The sequence below is a fragment of the Oryctolagus cuniculus genome, chromosome 7, assembly GCF_964237555.1.
Source record: "Oryctolagus cuniculus chromosome 7, mOryCun1.1, whole genome shotgun sequence".
NCBI classification, from domain to species: domain Eukaryota; kingdom Metazoa; phylum Chordata; class Mammalia; order Lagomorpha; family Leporidae; genus Oryctolagus; species Oryctolagus cuniculus.
The window spans coordinates 153,356,994-153,377,244 of NC_091438.1; the positions used below are offsets into that span (position 1 = coordinate 153,356,994).

At 45.5% G+C, this 20,251-nt stretch overlaps 1 protein-coding gene across 5 annotated transcripts in view; it reads left to right on the forward strand.

The window, feature by feature from the left end:
• FBXO42 (F-box protein 42) overlaps positions 1-20,251 on the forward strand; it is a 112,398-nt gene that overhangs the window by 39,669 nt on the left and 52,478 nt on the right. For 2 of the 5 annotated variants that reach the window (XM_002722323.5, XM_051836544.2), the window contains exons 2-3: positions 1,606-1,872; positions 9,073-9,189. In XM_002722323.5, coding sequence (XP_002722369.1) covers positions 1,623-1,872; positions 9,073-9,189 — 367 coding nt within the window. In that variant the 5' untranslated portion in view covers positions 1,606-1,622. Of the gene's footprint in view, positions 1-1,396; positions 1,873-9,072; positions 9,190-20,251 lie in introns of all 5 variants that reach the window. The other 3 variants (XM_070079234.1, XM_070079235.1, XM_051836545.2) reach the window with 3 other exon arrangements.

Below are 20,251 nucleotides of genomic sequence, written 5' to 3' on the forward strand. Positions count from 1 at the left end.
AGAAGCACCTGGCTCCTGGCTTCGGATCATGGCCGTAGCAGCCATTTGGGGGTGAACCAGCGGAAAAAGGAAGACCTTTCTCTCTGTCTCTCTCTCACTGTCTAAATCTGCCTGTCAAAAAAATAAAATAAAATTTCCGGCAAACTCATAATATTCTTTCCTACCTCAGGACAGCTGTTCCTGCCTGTCCTCCACGTTGCTAGGAGAATTTAGGCCTTTCTACCACTTGCAAATAGCCACCAATTGCTAATTACCACTGAGATCTAGAAGTGCTTTGCCGGGGCCCAGCTGAAGTGTCATAAATCATTTTAGAAGCATCACATACGTTGTGATTCATGTTTCCATTTTCCTTACTTGATCATCTTCCAGTTCTTAAAGATGTTGAATGTAATCAGTATACGAATTGCAGGAGTGGCGAAGGTGAAGCGGGCGGTTTCTAGTGCCCCTCCCTCTCACCCAGTAGGTTCAGCTGATTCTTGGAACATTTACTGTTCTCTTAAGTAAATCATCTTATGTAAAAGCTAGAAAAAAAATATTGTTTTTATCCCACATCTTCAGAATGTTATTTTTTCCAGGATCCAAAGTTAGGTTTTCCTCTTATTTATTAAAGATTTATTTGTTTAATTGAGAGGCAGAGTTACAGACTGAAAGAGAGGGAGAGACAGAGAGGTCTTCCATGCACTGGTTCACTCCACAAATGGCCACAGTGGCTGGAGCTGGGCTGATCCGAAGCCACATGGGTGCGTATTCAAGCACTCGGGCTGTCCTCTGCTGCTTTCCCAGGCCATTAGCAGGGAGCTGGATCAGAAGTGGACCAGCCACAATTCATATGGATTGCCTACACCACAGGGCTGGCTCCATGGTTCCCCCCCTCCCTCCCTCCCTCCCTTCCTCCCTCCTTCCTTCTCTCCTTCCCTCCTTCCCTCCTTCCCTCCTTTCCTTCTTAGAGACAGAGACAGAAAGGTCTTCTTCCATTGGTTCACCCCCAAAATGGCCACCAAAGCTGGAGCTGTGCCGATCCAAAGCCAGGAGCCAGGTGCTTCCTCCTGGTCTCCCATGCGGATGCAGGCGCCCAAGCACTTGGGCCATCCTCCACTGCCCTCCCGGGCCACAGCAGAGAGCTGGGCTGGAAGAGGAGCAACTGGGACTAGAACCCAGCGCCCATATGGGATGCCGGCGCCGCAGGCGGAGGATTAACCAAGTGAGCCACAGCGCTGGCCCCATGGTTTTCCTTTTAAGTTGGAAGTCTTGGATCATTATTGCTGGCCAAAGGAGACTTTTACTATTCTCCTAACTGTCCGTTGGTTGATCCTTGAATTAGAGGAGATGTTGGAGAACAGATTTTCGTGTTTTTGTTTTTGTTTTACCAGAAGTCAATTGCTATTCTGGTTTTCAGTGGGAAGAAAAAATGTGATCAGAAATCCTGGTTTTTGAACTCTTATCTGTCAACTGAAGGTGGATCCCAACCCCTGTGAGAAAGTGCTGAAGAGCAGATTTCATGCTGATGGTGGAGAAGAGATGATGCGCAGCCTGGATGCACACGTCTGTGATGTTTCTGAGCTGCTGACCGCAGTGTGCTGATGTCTGTTTCTTGCCCGCTACCAGCTGTCGAGTGGAATGTCATGGCCAGCTCCTCGGATAGTGAAGATGACGGCTTCATGGCTGTGGACCAAGAAGAAGCTGTGCTGGAGGGGGCAATGGAGCAAGACGAGGAGCCCCGCCCCGTGCTGGAGGTGGAGGAGACCAGACACAGCAGGTCCATGGCCGAGCTGCCAGAAGAGGTGTTGGAGTACATCCTGTCCTTTCTCTCTCCCTATCAGGAACACAAAACTGCAGCCCTCGTGTGCAAGCAGTGGTATCGACTTATCAAAGGTACTGTGGAAAGGAGAAAGGTTATTTATTTATTTCAATTTTTTGTTGAATGATTCATTTTTAGCATGTGTCAAGCCCTTTTGTAACTGCTTTACAGTTTTGCAGCAAATTATATGCATAGCATAGACTCCATTTTACAGCTGGAGAAACTGAATGAGGATCAGTCAACTGACTGACTCGAGGTCACAGTGTTGTAAAGGGGGATCCAGGATTCCCATTCAGGTAATCTGGTGTTCAAGTCCATGCTGCTAATGAGGAAGTGTGTTATTTATCAAAGCACTTAATTTTAGTAAAAGTGTGGTCAGTGAAAACATTTACCATTTGATTTTATCTGTAAGTAGCACAGGCCCTGTTCATTTCTTTTAAGATTTATTTATTTGAAAGGCAGAGTGACAGAGACAGGGGAGGGGAGAGATCCTCCATTTGCTGGTTCACTCCCAGAATGGTAGCAGTGGCCAGGCTGAAGCCAAGAGCCTGGAACTCCATCCAGGTCTCCCAGGTAGTTGGGCCATCATGCACTGCCTTCCCAGGCACATTAGCAGGAAGCTGATCAGAGACAGAGCAGCCAGAACTCAAATTGGTGTTCTAGTATAGGATGTTTCTGTTGCAAGCGATGGCAGAACCCACTGTACCGCAGCACAGTTTTAGTTTTTAAAATGTGTTTCTCCTTTTTTTTTTTATCTGTTTCCTAATCAAGTTTTCCTCTTTTAGCTAAATGCTGAGGTTGCTAGCCATGCTATGTGAGTGTTTTTAGTTAACAACAGTTATTTGGCTTCTTCTATTTTAGGAGAAAAGGTTTTGTGTTTTGTCTGACGATGACTAGGCCAGTTGAATAATCTTTGATCAAAGCAAGGATTGTATCAACATATTCTTTCCTGGTAAGAGCAGAGCAGGCAGAGATATGACAGGAATCAGTCTTGAAATCTGTTCCTTGCATCAGGGTGATTCTGCTGGGGAATCTGGTCAAGTTCCAAAGTTGCCTGGAGGACTACGGACCAGTTGTGTTGAAACTTTATAGGAAGGCCCTGTGCCTATTTGTTCACAGCTGGTAAAACTGGAAGGCCTAGCCTAGCCTGCTATTGTTTTCTGCATTAATGGGCTTTCCGGGAGAGAGTGCCCCCTCCACTGTGGAAACGCAGGGTTTAGATGGAATAATCCCAGATGAGGGACTGGGATCAAATTTGATAACATAGGAAAGAACCCTTACTCAGTACTCACAGTCTTAGATCTTTTAGAGGAAGACCCTGCTGACAGTGTCGTTGTTTGCTTTTAATTTTAACAGACTTTATTTTTATTTTATTTATTTATTTATTTATTTGATAGAGTGGATAGTGAGAGAGACAGAGAGAAAGGTCTTCCTTTTGCCGTTGGTTCACCCTCCAATGGCCGCCACGGCTGGTGCGCTGCTGCAGCCAGCGCACCATGCTGATCTGAAGGCAGAAGCGAGGTGCTTCTCCTGGTCTCCCATGGGGTGCAGGGCCCAAGCACCTGGGCCATCCTCCACTGCCTTCCTGGGCCACAGCAGAGAGCTGGCCTGGAAGAGGGACAACCGGGACAGAATCCGGTGCCCCGACCGGGACTAGAACCCGGTTTGCCAGCGCCACTAGGTGGAGGATTAGCCTATTGAGCTGTGGCGCCGGCCAGACTTTATTTTTTAAAGGAGTTTTAGATTTATTACAAAATTGAGGAAGATGGAAGATAGAAGGATTCGCCATCAGCTGCACGTGAATAGCGTGCTCGTTGTCAGCACCTTCCTGAGTGTGCGTGTGTGACAGCTGGTGTGCCTACACTGACACCGTCATCACGCCAGAGCCTGTGATTTTTTTCTGGTGTTGTACATGCTAAGGGTTTGAATAAGTGATGAGCATCCACCATTGTAGTATCATACAGAGTAACTCCCCTGTTCTAAAAATCTGTGCTCTTTAATCTCCCTTGTACCCCAGCCCCTGGTAACTACTTACCTTTTTACTATCTTCATAGCCTTATTCCAGGTTGTCATGTAATTGGAATCATTCAGTACACAGCCTTTTCAGGTTGGCTTCTTTCACTTTTTTTAACTGTCCTCCATGTCTTTTCTTGGTTTTGTTAGCTCATTTCTTGCTAGCACCGAATAATATTCCATTGTTCATGTGCTGTAGTTTGTTTCTGTATTTGCCCATTGAAGGATATCTTGCTTGTTTCCAAGTTTTGGCAGGTTTGAGTAAAGCTGCTGTAATGTCCATGTGCAGGTTTTGTGAAGACATCATTTTCATCTCCTTGGAGTAAATTCCAAGGAGCATGATTGCTGGATCAAGTGGTAAGAGTATGTTCAATTTTCTGAGAAAACACAGAACTGTTCTCTGAAGTGTCTGTGCCGTTTTACATTCCCATCAACAGTGAAAGAGGGTTCCTGTTGCTCCATGTGCTTTTCAGCATTTGTAGTCGTCTGTGTTTTGGATTTTCATTATTCCAAGTAGGCATAGAGTGTCATCTCATTTCAGTTAGCATTTCCATGATGACAAGTGGTCTGGAGAATGTTTTCATGTGCTTATTTGTCATCCATAAATCTTTGGTGAGGTTTCTGTTATGGCCTTTGACCCATTTTTATGTTGGGTTGCTTTCTTATTGTTGAGTTGAAGAATTCTTTGTATATTTTGGATAATAGTCCTTTATTAGATGTGTCTTTTTTTTTTTTTAAGATTTATTTTATTGATTTGAAAGAGTTAACAAAGAAAGGTATAGACAGAGAGAGAGAGAGAGAGAGAGAGGTCTTCCATCCGCTGGTTCACTCCCCAGTTGACCGCAACAGCCGGAGCTGCGCTGATCAAAAGCCAGGGGCCAGTAGCCAGAAACTTCCTCCAGGTCTTCCACACGGGTGCAGGGGCCCAAGGGCTTGGGCCGTCCTGTACTGCTTTCCCAGACCACAGCAGAGAGCTGGATGGGAAGAGGAACAGCCGGGACTAGAACTGGTGGCCATATGGGGTGCCAGCACTTCAGGCCAAGGCTTTAACCCACTGTGCCACAATGCCGGCCCCAGTTTTGTGTTTTTTATTTAGATCTGTGATCTACTTTGAGTTAGATTTGGTGGAGTGTGTTTAGATTCACTTTTTTGCATGTAGATGTCCAGTTGTCCCAGCACTATATGTCGAAAAAGGCTGTTTTTTCCTCCATTGTAAACCTTATTTGTGTGGCTCCATTTTTGGCCTCTTTTTTGTCCTGCTGATAATTTACGTATTCTCTTGCCAGTACCACACTGTATTAAGTACTGTAACTTATAGTAAGTCTGGAAGTTCCATAGTGTGGGTCCTCTAATTTTTTCCTCTTTCATTGTTATTATGGCTGTTCTGGGTCTTTTGTCTCTCCACATAAACTGTATTTTGTTTGTTTAAAGATTTACTTCATTTATTTGAAAGGGAGAGTTAGAGAGATCTTCCACTTGCTGGTTTCCTCCCCAAATGGCTGCAACTGCTTGGGGAAGCCGGGATCCTGGAATTCTATCCATGTCTCCCCTATGAGTGGAGGGCCTAAGAAGTTGGGCCATCTTCTGCTGCTTGCCCAGGTGCATTAGTGGGGAGCTGGATTGGAAGTGGAGCAGCCAGGATTCAAACTGGTGCTCATATGAGATGCTGGTGTTGCAGACAGCAACCTAACCTGCTACACCACAACATCAGCCTCCCTACATAAACTTTAGAGTCAGTTTGTCAATATCTACAAGTAGCTTGCTGGGAATTTGATTATGGTGCATTGCCTCTGTAGATAAAGTTGGAAGAATGGAGATTTTGGCAGTATTGAGTCTTCCTATCAGTGGACATGGGGTATCTTTCGATTTATTTAATTCTTTTATTTCTTTTGTCAGAATTTGATAGTGTTTCTCATAGATCTTATATATATTTTGTTAGATTTTTCTACTTAAGGATTTCATTTTTTGGTACTAATGCAAATAATATTAAGTCTCCCATTTCAAATTCACTTGCTCATTATTTGTGAATAGGAAAGTAATTGACCTCTGTATATTAATCTTATATCCTACAATCTTGAGATAATTGCTGACTAGTTCTAGGACCAACATAGTGGTCTTATTTCTCTCAGGTGTTCTGTGTCTTTCATTCAGCACAGCCGAAGCTGAGCCAATCCGAAGCCAGGATCCAGGAGCTTCCTCTGGGTCTCCCATGTGGGTGCAGGGTCCCAAGTGCTTGGATCATCTTCCACGGCTTTCCCAGGCCACAGCAGAGAGCTGGATTGGAAATGGAGCAGCTGGGTCTCGAACCTATCCCATATGGGATGTTGGCACTGCAGGCCAGGACTTCAACCCAGTGTGCCACAGTGCCAGCCCCCAGCATTGCATATTTGTGGAGCTCACTGTGGTAGCATATAGCTGACCATATTGTTACTAAAAACCACTGTGCTTTTAAAAAGTATTCCAATTTTTTTTTTAAGATTTATTTTATTTATTTGAAAGTCAGAGTTACACACAGAGAGAAGGAGAGGCAGAGAGAAAGAGAGGTCTTCTATCCGATGGTTCACTCCCAGTTGACTGCAACTGCCGGAGCTGGGCCAGTCCGAAGCCAGGAGCCAGGAGCTTCTTCCGGGTCTCCCATGTGGGTGCAGGGGTGCAAGGGCTTGGGCCATCCTGTACTGCTTTTCCAGACCACAGCAGAGAGCAGGATCGGAAGTGGAGCAGCCGGGTTTACCCAGGTGAATTTGTCGTAGCATAAGGATAGTGATTAACGTGTATTTCTGTGCTCCTGCTTCAGGACCAGCTAAGGTGACAAATTCAGGAACGATACTTTCTTTCAGAATTGGCATAAGTGGTTGTACTTTTCATTGAAAATTCTGCTCTGATGCAATGAGTCATTAGAATGAATGTGTTAGAAAAACAAGGTGTTCCAGAGACAGAGCTCTCACTTTTTAAAAAATGGGCTTTAAAAAAAAAAAGTGGCTCAGAATGACAGCAATAATTTATTTTGCCCACAAAATCTGTTCATATGGGCAGCACTCAGTGGGAATAATTCAGTTTTGTTCCATGTGGTCTCTGATGGGGTGGCTCAGCTTTGGGCTGTATGATTGATTCATTTTTAAGATGACTCACGTGACTTGCAAATCAGTGCTGGCTGTCAGGGTGGCGCTCAGCCATAGTCCTCAGTCTCTTCATATGGACTTCCACAGGCTGCTTGGGCTTTCCTCAAAGCATGGTAGCTGGATCCCGAGGGCAAAATTCCTGATAAAATCACCTTTGATGACCCTCATCCACCAAAGGTACAAACCTCTCCAGATCCAAGGGGAAGGAGCACAGACCTTCATCTCGCTCTCTTATTTTTTTTTTTTTTTTAAGTTTTAGTTAGTTATTTGAAAGCATAGTAAGAGAGAGATGATAAACCTTGCATCTGCTGGACTCCCCAAATGGCCACAACAGCCAGGTCTGGGCCAGCCCAAAACCAGGAGCCGGGAACTGGATCCTAGTCTCCAATGTAGGTGGTAGGGCCAGGCACTTGGGCCGTGGCCACTGCTCTCCCAGGGTGCACATCAGCAGAGAGCTGGATCAGAGGCAGAGGATCCAGGACTCCAGCTGGCCCTCTGATGTGGGATGCTGGTGTCACATGTGGTGGCTCAATCTGCTGAGTTCAGCACCAACCTCTCATCTCTTGATGGGAAATATATTTAAATCACATTGTATGAGAAGCCAGTAGGATGGGAGAAGTTGTTCCACTTTGGGAAAATATAATTTGTCCCTGAAAATTGACAACCCTTCCATATGCCAAGTTCACTCATATTCTTCCCCTCAAACCCCAAATTTTGTCCCATTACGCCATCGTCTGTGAGTCAGGATCTTGTCTTAGGTCCACATGCAGATAAGGAACTTAGAGTGCAGTTTCCCAGGTGCTGGTTCCTTGAATGCTTTTGCTGTGTGATGATTCAGTATCTCCCCCTACGTGTGCTCCTGGAAAGTACTGTGTTCGGAGAAGGCATAGCAGCCTCTACGGACAAATGGCATTCCAAGTGTCCCCACCCTCCCGCAGTAGCTGGCACCAGTCCAGGCCCAGGCAGAGTATGCTAAGGGCTCTGAGGCCTGAGCCAGTGATGCCTAGTGACTGGGCCCCTGAGGGCGGACCAACTGTTGACACCAGGACAGCTCTGACAGCAGTCCTCTTTAGAGAACTCTAGAGAAGTTTTAGTTTTGGAGCAAAGCTGAGCAATAGGTACAGAGATTTCCCTTCCATCTGCCTTCTCCCAGGATGCCCCCCACTGTCAGCATCACTGGCCTGAGTGGCACGTTTGTTATGTTGATGAACCTACACTGACACATTGTTATCACCCAAAGTCCAAGTTCACGCTTGGTGAGTCTGTAGATTGGGACAAATGCTGTTGCTTTTAAGGAAGCTTTCTTTAGTAATGCGTTCACCATTTTATAGCCCACTATAGGCTAATTATTACCTCCTGTTTAAAGTGGAGAGTGCTTGATGGCTAGGATCTAATGAGAGATATTTACTGAACACCTATTATATTGCAGCTACTGTTTTATCATACTCTGTTACAAAGCTAAGTTATCCCTACCCCTTTGCGTTGGAATATCAGTTATCCTATCAGTTATCCTGACATACTACCTCAAAATATAAGAGGACCAGAGTTACAAAGCGTGGGCTCATTTTGTAACTTTGAGTAAGTCATTTAACCTCCTTGAGCCTTGGTAAAATGAAAGGATTGGATCTTCCAGGTTTGAAATTCTGTGGTTCTTTCTTTTTTTTTTTTTTTTTTAAAGATTTATTTATTTATTTGAAAGAGTTACACAGAGAAGGTGAGGCAGAGAGAGAGAGAGAGGTCTTCCATCTGTCTGCCTGTTCAGTCCCCAATTGACCACAAAGGCTGGAGCTGCACTAGTCCGAAGCCAGGAGCAAGGAGCTTCTTCTGGGTCTCCACGTGGGTGCAGGGCCCAAGCACTGTGTCATCTTCTACTGCTTTCCCAGGCCACAGCAGAGAGCTGGATCTGAAACAGAGCAGCCGGGACTCAAACCAGTGCCCATACGGGATGCTGGCACTGCAGGCGGCGGCTTTGCCCACTACACCACAGCACCGGCCTCTGTGATTCTTTTTTGGAAAATTAGAGTCTGGAGTCCTTCAAAAAACTTATGTCTTTTAAAAATAATAAAACAGTTACTAGATAATAGCCAGGAGCATGATTTACTCATTAGGTGCCAGACTGAGGCTTTGTTCTTTTGTCTTCAGGTGTAGCCCACCAGTGTTATCATGGCTTCATGAAAGCTGTCCAGGAAGGAAGCATTCAGTGGGAGAGCCGGACGTACCCTTACCCTGGAACTCCCATCACGCAGAGGTTCTCGCACAGTAAGTATTTGCCATGACAGCAGGTCCTACCCTGCCCAGGACCATGCTTCCAGAAACTACTTTTGAGGCATATATTTTGCCTGAGTTTTTATTGAAAAGAATGTAAAATGAGAGCTTATGTTAATTTTATAATCAGAATTAGGGAAAAATGTGAGCCAAGTATTATGTGAGTGCTTTGTTGATAATTTTATATTCTTCCATTTCATTGGATTTTTCTGTGCTCCAAAGGGACCAGAAGGTTACGCTTAGAGCTCTAAATACCTGACATCATCTACTGGGAAAACTAAGGGAGGGCGTGTGTCAGGGGTGTTTCTGAGCATCTTGCTCAGGGAGTCGCCAGAGGTTAGCACCGACTCTCACGGTGACTGCTTTAATATAGTATATCCTCAGCAAACACAGAGCTTGACTGGAGTCACATGAAAATTTTAAATGTGAAGGGTATTGATTCAAAAAATTTTAAAGGTATATTTGTTTATTTGAAAGGCAAAGTTACAGAGAAGGAGAAAATATTCCATCCTCTGGTTCACTCCCCAAGTGACCTCGATGGTCAGTACTGGCCAGGCTGAAGCTAGGAGCCTGGAACTCCTTCCAGGACTCCCACGTGGGTGGCAGGGGTTCAGGTACATGGACCATTTTCTGCTTTCCCAGGTGCTTTAGCAGGGAGCTGCACTGGGAAGTGGAACAGCAGGAACCCGAACCAGTACTCGTCTGGGATGCCTACATTGCAGGAAGTGACTTAACCTGCTGAGTCACAGCTCTAGCTCCAAAGGACTATTGGTTATAAAATACAAATTTATTTTTCCTTTTAAAGATGTATTTATTTATTTATTGGAAAAGCAGAATTATAGGGAAGAGAGGGAGAGGGAGAGAAAGATCTTGCATCTGCTGGTTTACTCCCCAGAATGCTGCAATGGCTACAGGTAGGCCAAGCCAAAGCCAGGAGCTTCATCCAGGTCTCCCACATGGGTAGTAGTGGCCCAAGCACTTGGGCCATCTTCTGTTGCTTTCCTAGGCACAATAGCAGGAAGCTGGATTGAACATGGAGCAGTGGCCTAATCCACTGTGCCACAATGCTGGCCCCATAAAATACAAATTTAAATACTGACAAACAGACATAATTTAGATTTTTAAAAATTATTCTAGATTTACTCTCCATTTAAATTTTTTTGTGGACTCATTATTATTCTATTCCTATCCATATTCTATTCTGTTCTTCCATCAGAATTGAGACTGAGGTGTGGTGGATCATAGGCCTGTAAAGGTGTGCTTGCCAGAGGCTCTCCACAGAGAAAGCTCAGTGAGGGTAGATGGGAAGGGGTAGGGGCCCTCTTAGAAAGCTCTCAGTCACTGCTTTAATTGTGTTACTTCCTTCTTCCCAGACCCTCAGTTCCTGTACATTGTCTGAAAGTTAAAATGTAAACTTAGTCTTACTGTCAAAGCTATCCTTGATTTTTTTTAAAGATTTATTTTTGTATTTGGAAGGCAGAGTTACAGAGAGGCAGAGGCAGAGAGAGAGGTCTTCCATCTGCTGGTTCACTCCCCAAATGGCTGCAATGGCTGGAGTTGGGCTGATCCGAAGCCAGGAGCTTCTTCCCGGTCTTCCACGTGGTTGCGGGGACCCAAGGACTTGGGCCATCTTCTACTGCTTTCCCAGGCCATAGCAGAGAGCTGCATTGGAAGTGGAGCAGCTGGGACTCAAACCAGTGCCCTTATGGGATGCCAGCACTGCAGACAATGGCCTTACCTGCTACACCATAGCTGGCCCCAAAGCTATCCTTTTTTTTTTTTTTTAAAGATTTATTTATTTGAAAGAGTTATACAGAGAGAGAGAGAGAGAGTGAGTGAGTTGTCTTCCATCTGCTGGTTCACTCCCCAATTGGCCGCAACGGCTGGAGCTGTGCTGATCTGAAGCCAGCAGCCAGGAGCTTCTTCTGGGTCTCGCACAGGGGTACAGGGGCCAAAGGACTTGGGCCATCCTCCACTGTTTTCCCAGGCCGTAGCAGAGAGCTGGATTGGAAGTGGAGCAGCCAGGACTTGAACTGGCACTCAAATGGGATGCCGGGACTGCAGGCAGCGGCTTTATCTGGTACACCACAGTGCTGGCCCCCCAAAGCCATCCTTAATTTAAGAGCTGTCCTTTGCAGCAGGTTGTCATTTTACTATTGCCGTGCGTGGTTTCTTTCTTCCTGGATTATTCCTGTTCGCTTAGCTGAATTCTCCCCCTCCTGGAAGACTCAGTTGAAGTTTGACTCCTTTATGAAAGCTTTCTCATTCTCTAGTCCACAGAGAATGTTTCCTATTCTGAGTTTACAAAGATATTCTTTCCTGGAATAATAATTTGGTACTTAACTCATATTGTCTTTCATTATTAGCTTATATGAATGCATTTAAAAAACATTTTAAACTCTTGGTGGGAAGGAGTGTGTATTGGTTATCCATGCTACATAACCAGAGGCCTCAGTTCCTGGCTACATGGATCTCTCCATAGAGTACTCACTGCAGGATGGACACCACAGTCTTGTACCACCTAGTCTCAGAAGTCACTGTACCACTTCGACTCTGTTCTGTTGTTCACACAGGGATTGACCAAGGATGTGACTACCAAGAGGTGAGGATTACTGGGGACCACCCTAAACAGTTGTAGATCATCATTGTCTGAATCGAATCTAAATAGGTCAAAGGAATAGGCCAAACTTTGTTAACTCAGTCCTCTCAAAGAGCTATTTTTGTGCTGTTGTGAACTGCCAGCAGCTGTAGATCTCAGTGTGGTCTCTGGGCCTCTGGGGAGGAGGGTGTCTATGAGACCATTTCGAGGACTCTCTGAGGTCAGAACTGGCTTTGTTTGTGTAGTTACTTATTTTATTTAAAAGGCAGAGACAGAAAGAGAGACAGAGATCTCCCATTTACTGGTTTACTCCCCAAATTTCAGCAACAGCCAGCAGCTGGGGACTCAGTCTGGTTTTCCCACATGAGTGGCAGGGACCCAGGTATTTAAGCCACCTGCTGCCCTCCCAGGTCAGGTGTGCACTGCTGCCCTCCCAGGTCAGGAGTGCACTGCTGCCCTCCCAGGTCAGGTGTGCACTGCTGCCCTCCCAGGTCAGGTGTGCACTGCTGCCCTCCCAGGTCAGGTGTGCACTGCTGCCCTCCCAGGTCAGGAGTGCACTGCTGCCCTCCCAGGTGTGCACTGCTGCCCTCCCAGGTGTGTACTGCTGCCCTCCCGGGTCAGGTGTGCACTGCTGCCCTCCCAGGTGTGCACTGCTGCCCTCCCAGGTCAGGTGTGCACTGCTGCCCTCCCAGGTCAGGTGTGCACTGCTGCCCTCCCAGGTCAGGTGTGCACTGCTGCCCTCCCAGGTGTGCACTGCTGCCCTCCCAGGTCAGGTGTGCACTGCTGCCCTCCCAGGTCAGGTGTGCACTGCTGCCCTCCCAGGTCAGGTGTGCACTGCTGCCCTCCCAGGTGTGCACTGCTGCCCTCCCGGGTCAGGTGTGCACTGCTGCCCTCCCGGGTGTGCATTGGTAGGAAGCTTGAATTGGAATAGAGCCAGCACTTCAACTCAGGTCCTGTGATATGGTATGTTGGCATTCCAAGTGGCATCTTAACCACTATGCCAAATGCCCACCTGTTTATTTGTTTTAAGCAGTGAATATGTGCAAGTGACTAGCACAGTTATTCCTATAAGTTTACTGCCACCACTTTGATTCATGCTATAATTCCATCATCTGTTTTTCCCATCATTGCTTTTGTACTGTCAGTGCCAATATCAACATAATAAGGAAGGCAAGTAGTATTATTCAAAATAGTTTTGAAAAAATCTAAAGTGTTCTCAGACCACACTTTGAGACTTGCTGGAATTAACTGTAAATGCATCCTTACTGAAAATATTTAATGATGTACTGGAAAGTCTAGTATTTGTAGTTGAGGGAGGCCTAACTTCACTTAACCTATAGAGACTTGGAGTCAGAGGTAGAGATAAACTTTCTCCATATTTTTTTTTATTTACTTACTTTTAAAAAAATGTGTTTTGTCTATCTGAAAGGCAGAATGAGAGGGAGAGGCAGTGAGAGAGGTCTTTCACGCATTCCTGGTTCTCTCCCCAGTGGCTGCAACAGCCAGGGCTGGGCCAGGCTGAAGCCCGGAGCCTGGAGCTCCATTCAGGTCTCCCAAGTGGGTGACAGGAGCCCAAGGACTCGGGCCATCTTCTGCTGCCTTCTCAAACACATTAGCAGGGAGCTGGATTAGAAGCATAGTAACCAGGACTGGAACCAGCACTCTATGGGATGGCAGCTTAACCCATCACGTCACACGTGCCACCACCTCTACTCTCTCGTGTATTTTTTCTTTTTTCTTTTTTTCTTTTTTTTTTTAAAGATTTGTTTGTTTAATCGAAAGGCAGAGTTACAGAGAGGCAGAGGCAGAGGTAGAGAGAGAGGTCTTCCATCTAATGGTTCACTCCCCAAATGGCTGCAATGGCTGCAACTGTGCCAATCCATAGCCAGGAGCCAGGAGCCGCCTCTGAGTCTCCTACATGGGTTCAGGGGCCCAAGGACTTGGGCCATCTTCCACTGCTTTTCCAGGTCATAGCAGAGAGCTGGATCTGAAGTGGAACAGCCGAGATTCGATGGGATGCTGGCATATGGGATGCTGGCACTGCAGACGGCAGCTTTACCTGCTACGCCACAGCACCATTCTTGCTCACGTGTTTTTTCAAATAAGTATTACAACCTTCAGAGAGGAAAATTTGATGAAATCTGGGTAAAACAGAAATCAGATTAGGAAGTATTCAAGGATGAACAATTCTTGCCAGCAACAGCTCAGCTTTCTAATGGAAAAGGAAAATATTTTTCACTTAACTAGATGTTTTTTTTTTTTTTTTTGGTGGTATACAAATGATGGTATACAAAAATTAGAATGACTTATTTGAAGGGGCAGTGGAAAGGAATAATACAGTAAGTAAGCTCAAAGAAGTTCAGAAGTTCGTGGGTTTGGGTACTTGCTTTTACCTCAGAGTTTTTTTCAGGAGCCATCATTGTGGTGTAGCAGGTTAGGCTGCCTCCTCAGAGGTTGGCATCCCATGTGAGTACCAGTTGGAGTCCTGGCTGTTCCACTTCTGACCCTGCTATTGTACCTGGGAAGGTAGCAGAAAATGGCCTAAGTAGTTGGACTCCTGCCAACCACATGGGAAATCTGGATGGAGTTCCAGGTTCCTGGCTTTGGCCTGGTCCAGCACTGGCTGTTGCAGCCATTGGAATAGTGAACCAGCGGATCAAAGATGTCTCTGTCTCTCTCTCTTTCACTAAGTAACTGCCTTTCAAATAAATAAAAAATCATTTTAAAGGTGTTTTTTTTCAATCTTTACTTGGAATTCAACAAAAGCTGCCTTAAATTTAAAAAGAAAGCCCGGGTGTCTCCTTGTCTCTGATGTCTCTCTCATTGTCTCTGACGTCTGTCTCATTGTCTCCTTCCATCTGTCGCTGCAGAACTGCTTCTGGCTTCCTGGCCCACTGAGAACTGTTAAGCAGGGGAAAGGGCAGTGTTCAAAATAGACTGAAACAAGTAATTCCTTCCTACGCTGTATTTCTCTCTTGATCTGGATTTCCTTTCTTTTGGCTAATTCATGTTGAGCTTAAGATCCACAATATTTTGCCTGTCTCACCATAGAGATACACGGACGTTTCATATTCTGTTCCCAAAAGTGTAACTCAATAGGTCCTTCCAATTTTCCTCTCTGGCTTAGTTATCGTCGCTATTATCTTCTCAATTACACAGGCTTGAAATCCTGGATTCATCCTTGATTCCTCTCCTCTGTATTCAAGAGCCAAATCCTGTGTTGATTTCTGTTCTATCTCTGTAATTGTCTTCATCCTTTTTCTTCCTTTTCTGGGTTCTCTGGTTTGTGACCCAATCATTGTGTCTTTAATGAATTATCACAGTATGCCTCTAAATGGTCTTTGCCTTTCTTCTTTCTCCATCTGAACCTCAATCAGACCCTGTTGGCAGCTGCCTCTAAAACCAGGGACAGTGCCACCTGCTGGGATGTTTGGGGATGTGTGAGGTCGTTGTTGTCTCACCTGGAAAGCATACAGTCCTTTGGTAGGCAAGGGCCAGCGATGCTTAATGTCCTGCAGTGATTGGGACAGTCCTACACACAGAGAATTGTCCTGTCCAGAATGACCAGCTGTCCCGTTGGGAAACATGACAAGGCTGGTACCAGAGCCAGCTTCCCATTCTTTTACCAAAAAGCCTCAGCCTTTCTGCACCAAGTGTTTCCAGTCTACCTGGCTTTCAGCCCCGGTTTACCTTCCCAGGGTGACTCACTGTCGCCTCCTTGCGCAACCAGTCTTTAGCCACATGAGCCTTCTCATTGTGTTTTGAACTGCTTGGCTCTGTTGGGGAACTGTGATTTCACCACTCTCCCTGCCTCCTTCCCCCTCCCTTTCCTTTGCATCCCTGGAATTTTTTCTGCTGCTTCTTTTAGCAAAAGTGTCCTCTAAAATTCATATTCAAGACAAAGCCAAAATCCACGTTCTTCATAAACTGCTCTCAAATCCCCCACCCAGAAATGAAGCTCTTCTCTCCTTCAGCTTGCCCTCCCCTGTATGCAGTTCATGCATGCCTGTTTGGATCACTCTCTGTGTAAGGGAGGCTACAAACAAAACAGGAAAGGACTTTGGACTTGGGAATCAAGTTCCTCAGCCCCTCTGACCCACAATTTCTTTATCTGTAAAATGTGTAACAAATTCTGTGTATGCCACAGGGTTGCTGAGAAATGTATTTGAGGAAGCATTGTAGAGTGTGTGTTAAGCTGTAAAATGAAGGGGTATTTTCTCCACGGGGTTGTTGTCTACTTGAGGATAAGCAGAGTGTATTTTTGACATCCTTTGTATCTTTTCATATCACTTGGTTCTTAGTTGACACGCAATAATTTTGTTAATGAATTTTGATATGTTTTGTGGACTGAAGTACAGCGGAGATGTGTGCACTGCACCATCTTTCCTGTGTAGAAGTCTGGAACTGGAAAGGCAGGGGGAATAAAAGGCCACTCTTGGATTTTTTGGTGAGTGCGTACATGGCTAATTATACACGCCTTGATTAATGGATGTTCTTTTCAGATTGATGTAGGGGTCCGCTGAGTCTCCAACATAATGCTTTCAAAAATGTGTTACTGCTTAGGCTGCACGTGCGATCAGGTATTTCCATATACGTGCTGATTGTGCTCCTGCAGGAGCCTGCAGGCCCAGGCTGGATAACCACCCTTGCTTATTCCATAGTTATGTAATTACAGACCTTATCAAATCTGTTCTGGCTTGTAGGTATGAGACACATGACAGCATAGTCTCGTTAAGTATGGGATAAATGCCTCAGGACTTTTCCCTGGAGACAGTGGAGCAACAAAAGAGAATTTAACATCTGAAAATGCAAATATTAGAGTGCTCTTCATTCAGCGAGCATTAATTGAATGTTCCACATAGTGTGTGGAAAATAGGAAACTGCTGGAAGATCTTACACTTGAGATGATTGTAATACAGAAGAGAAGCATTCAGAACTGTGAAGAACTGCTGGCTCGCTGTGTAATTAAATTGCAGATATTTGACCTTTATTTGAATAGGGATTATTAGATATTAATTTGAGATATGCTTGTAATAGTTCATGGAGCACTCAAGCCCATTGCAGAAAACTCGAAGAGATTTAACAGTTGGAATAAACATTCTTAATATTATCACTTAGCACAGTATTCATACTGTACTATGAACTATTTTACATAGCATATTCCAGTGGTCTGCATGTTTTGAAAGGAAAATATTCTATTTGGAGAACTTGGGCAAAAGAAAATGACTACTTGAACACTAAGGATTAGTTCTTAATTTTTTCTGAAAGGCCCATTTAAACATGTTGGGTGTTCCCACTAAGATCAACCTATAAGTGTCTTAAAAATAGGCAACAAACAGAGTTCACTAGGATGCTTGTCAGTTGAGTGTAATATATGTACTTGTTTCCTCATTCCATTATAGTTGAGTTCTAAATACAGCTGCCTACATGGGCTCCCTTCCTCTCCCATCGTTGCTGATACTGACTCCTGGTCATTGACAGTACAGTTGTGTATGAAACTCAGTTCCAGTCCCATTGGCTTTGCATACTTGGGGCTATGCCTTCCTCTTCCAGAAACCTTCGTTTGCTCAAAGTGAAGCAGGAAAATGCTGGTCGCCCTGTTTTAGTGCAGGATTAAAATACATGTGGTAAAGACCTGAAGGGGCTGAGCTGCTGGCTGCGTTTTCAGTCCAAATAGAGAAGATTGTTTGCTTCTTTGAAAAATAAAGGCACTGTGTTCTCTTGCTACATGAAGAAAGCTTTAGCTGCTAAGAGTTTATCTCTGGGGCCGGCGCCGTGGCTCACTTGGTTAATCCTCTGCCTGTGGCACCAACATCCCACATGGACACCAGTTGGAGTCCCAGCTTCTCCACTTCCAATCCAGCTCTCTGCTGTGGCCCGGGAGGGCAGTGGAGGATGGCCCAAGTGCTTGGGCCCCTGCACCCACAAGGGAGACCAGGAAAGAAGCACCTGGCTCCTGGCTTCGGGTCGGCACAGCTCCGGCTGTTGCGGCCATTTGGGGGGCGAACCAACAGAAGGAAGACCTTTATCTCTGTCTCTCCCTCTCACTGTCTGTAACTCTACCTGTCAAATAAATAAATAAAATCATAAAAAAAAAAAAAAAAACCACAACTTTATCTCTGAGGAGCAGGGAGACAGAAACGAGCCCTTGACTTTCAGTTGAAAATCAAGGATTTGCTAATTTAACATTGTTCCAATGGTCACTAATTTAATTATGGTTTCAGAAGCCATGGGACATTGCTAATTTCTGTTTTGGAGGTATGGAAGATTATCAAGAGGAGAAACATTTTCATTTATGCCTGGCACCAGGTGGTTCAGTTCAGAATTGCCCTAATTCTTGGCGTTTTAAGTTCAAGATTGGTGTAAATGGACCATGATATCTGATATTGGGCTTCTTTAATGAAAATTGAAATGTTCCAACCATCCTTTTGTTTGACTAATCGCCTTTGACTTGATGCCTTGTTATTTGCAGTTCTTAGCAAATATGAAACATGAATAGTGAAATTTCACTGGACTTCACTTTTTTTTTATTAAAGATTTTTTATGTATTGGAAAGTCAGAGTTATACAGAGAGATGAGAGGCAGAGAGAGAAGTCCAGGGGCCGGCGCTGTGGCGCAGCAGGTTAAAGCCCTGGCCTGAAGTGCTGGCATCCCATATGGGCGCCAGTTCTAGTTCCAACATAGCTCTCTGCTATGGCCTGGGATAGCAGTAGAAGATGGCCCAAGTACTTGGGCCCCTGCACCCACGTGAGAGGCCTGGAAGAAGGTCCTGGCTCCTGGCTTCAGCTCCAGCCATTGCGGCCATCTGGGGAGTAAACCAGCGGATGGAAGACCTCTCTCTGTGTCTCTACCTCTCTCTGTAACTCTGTCTTTCAAATAAATAAGTCTAAAAAAAAAAAAAAAAACTGATTTAGGAGCTGGCATGGCATAGTAGGCAAAGCCACACCTGTGACACCAGCCTCCCACATGGGTGCACGTTGAAGTCCCAGCTGTTCCACTTCTGATCCAGCTGCCAGCTACTGTGCCTGGCAAAGCAGCAGAAGATGGCCCAAGTCCTTGTACCCCTGCACCCTTGTGGGAGACCGGGAAGAAGCTCCTGGCTTTGCCGTGGCTTAGCCTTAGCCGTTGTGGCCATTTGGGAAATGAAGCAGTAAATGGAAGATCTCTATGTCTCTCCCTCTCTCTCTGTAACTTTGCCTTTCAGATAAATACAACTTAAAACAAACAAAAAAAGATTTAGATGTAGATTAGAAATAGGCAGGGGCCCAAGGACCTGGACCACCTTCCACTGCTTTCCCAGGCCATAGCAGAGAGCTGGATCGGAAGTAGAGCAGCTAGGACTCAAACCAGTGCCCATATGGGATGCCGGCACTACTGGTGGCTGCTTTACTTGCTGAGCCACAGCACCAGTCCCTAAATATTTATTTATTTTACACAGAGAAGGAGAGGCAGAGAGAGGGAGACAGGTCTTCTATCCTCTGGTTCAATCCCCAAGTAGCTGCAATGGCCGGAGCTGTGCCAATCTGGAGCCAGGAACTTCCTCTGGGTCTCCCACGTGAGTACAGGGGCCCAAGGACTTGGGCCACCTTCGATTCGACTGCCTTCCCAGGCCATAGCAGAGAACTGGATCGGAAGTGCAGCAGCTGGGACTGGGACTGAAACCAGAGCCCACATGGGATGCCGGTACTGCAGGTAGCGGCCTTACCCACTATGCCACAACACCAGCCCTGATGGAAGATACCTCTCTCTTTCCTTCTCCTTCTCTCTCTGTAACCCTGCCTTTCAAATTAAAAAAAAAAAAAAAGTTTAAAGGTAAAGAGAGTGGGAAATGTAAGGCCATCTAAAATTTTTTTTAAAGATTTATTTATTTATTTCAGAAGCAGAGTTACAGAGAGGAAGAGAGAGAGGTCTTCTATCCACTGGTGCACTCCCCAAATGGCTGCAGTGGTTGGAGTTGGGCTGATCTGAAGCCAGGATACGGGAGCTTCTTTCAGGTTTTCCACGTGGGTGCAGGGGCCCAAGCACTTGAGACAACTTCTGCTGCTTTTCCAGGCACATTAGCAGGAATCTGGATCAGAAGTGGAGCAGCTGGGACTCAAACTCATGCCCACATGGGATGCCTGTGCCACAGGGGGAGGCTTAACCTACCACACCGCAGGTCCAGCCCCATATAAATCTTCATATACCACTGTACATGTTTGAGTTCTGGTGATATAGTAAATGGTTTGCAGGTGTGATTAGATAGCATTTATTTTTTCACATCTCTGTTTTCCCTAATTTTTTTTTTGAAAAGAAATTTTGGAAAGCCTGAGCTCCATTACTGCACAGTGTTAGTGGTCAGATAATCTGGTTTATTCCTTACATTCAGATTATTGGTGCTGGTGTTGTGTGGCAGAGTTGGTAAAGCCGCCTCCTGCAGTGCCGGCATCCCATGTGGGTGCCAGTTTGAGTCCCAGC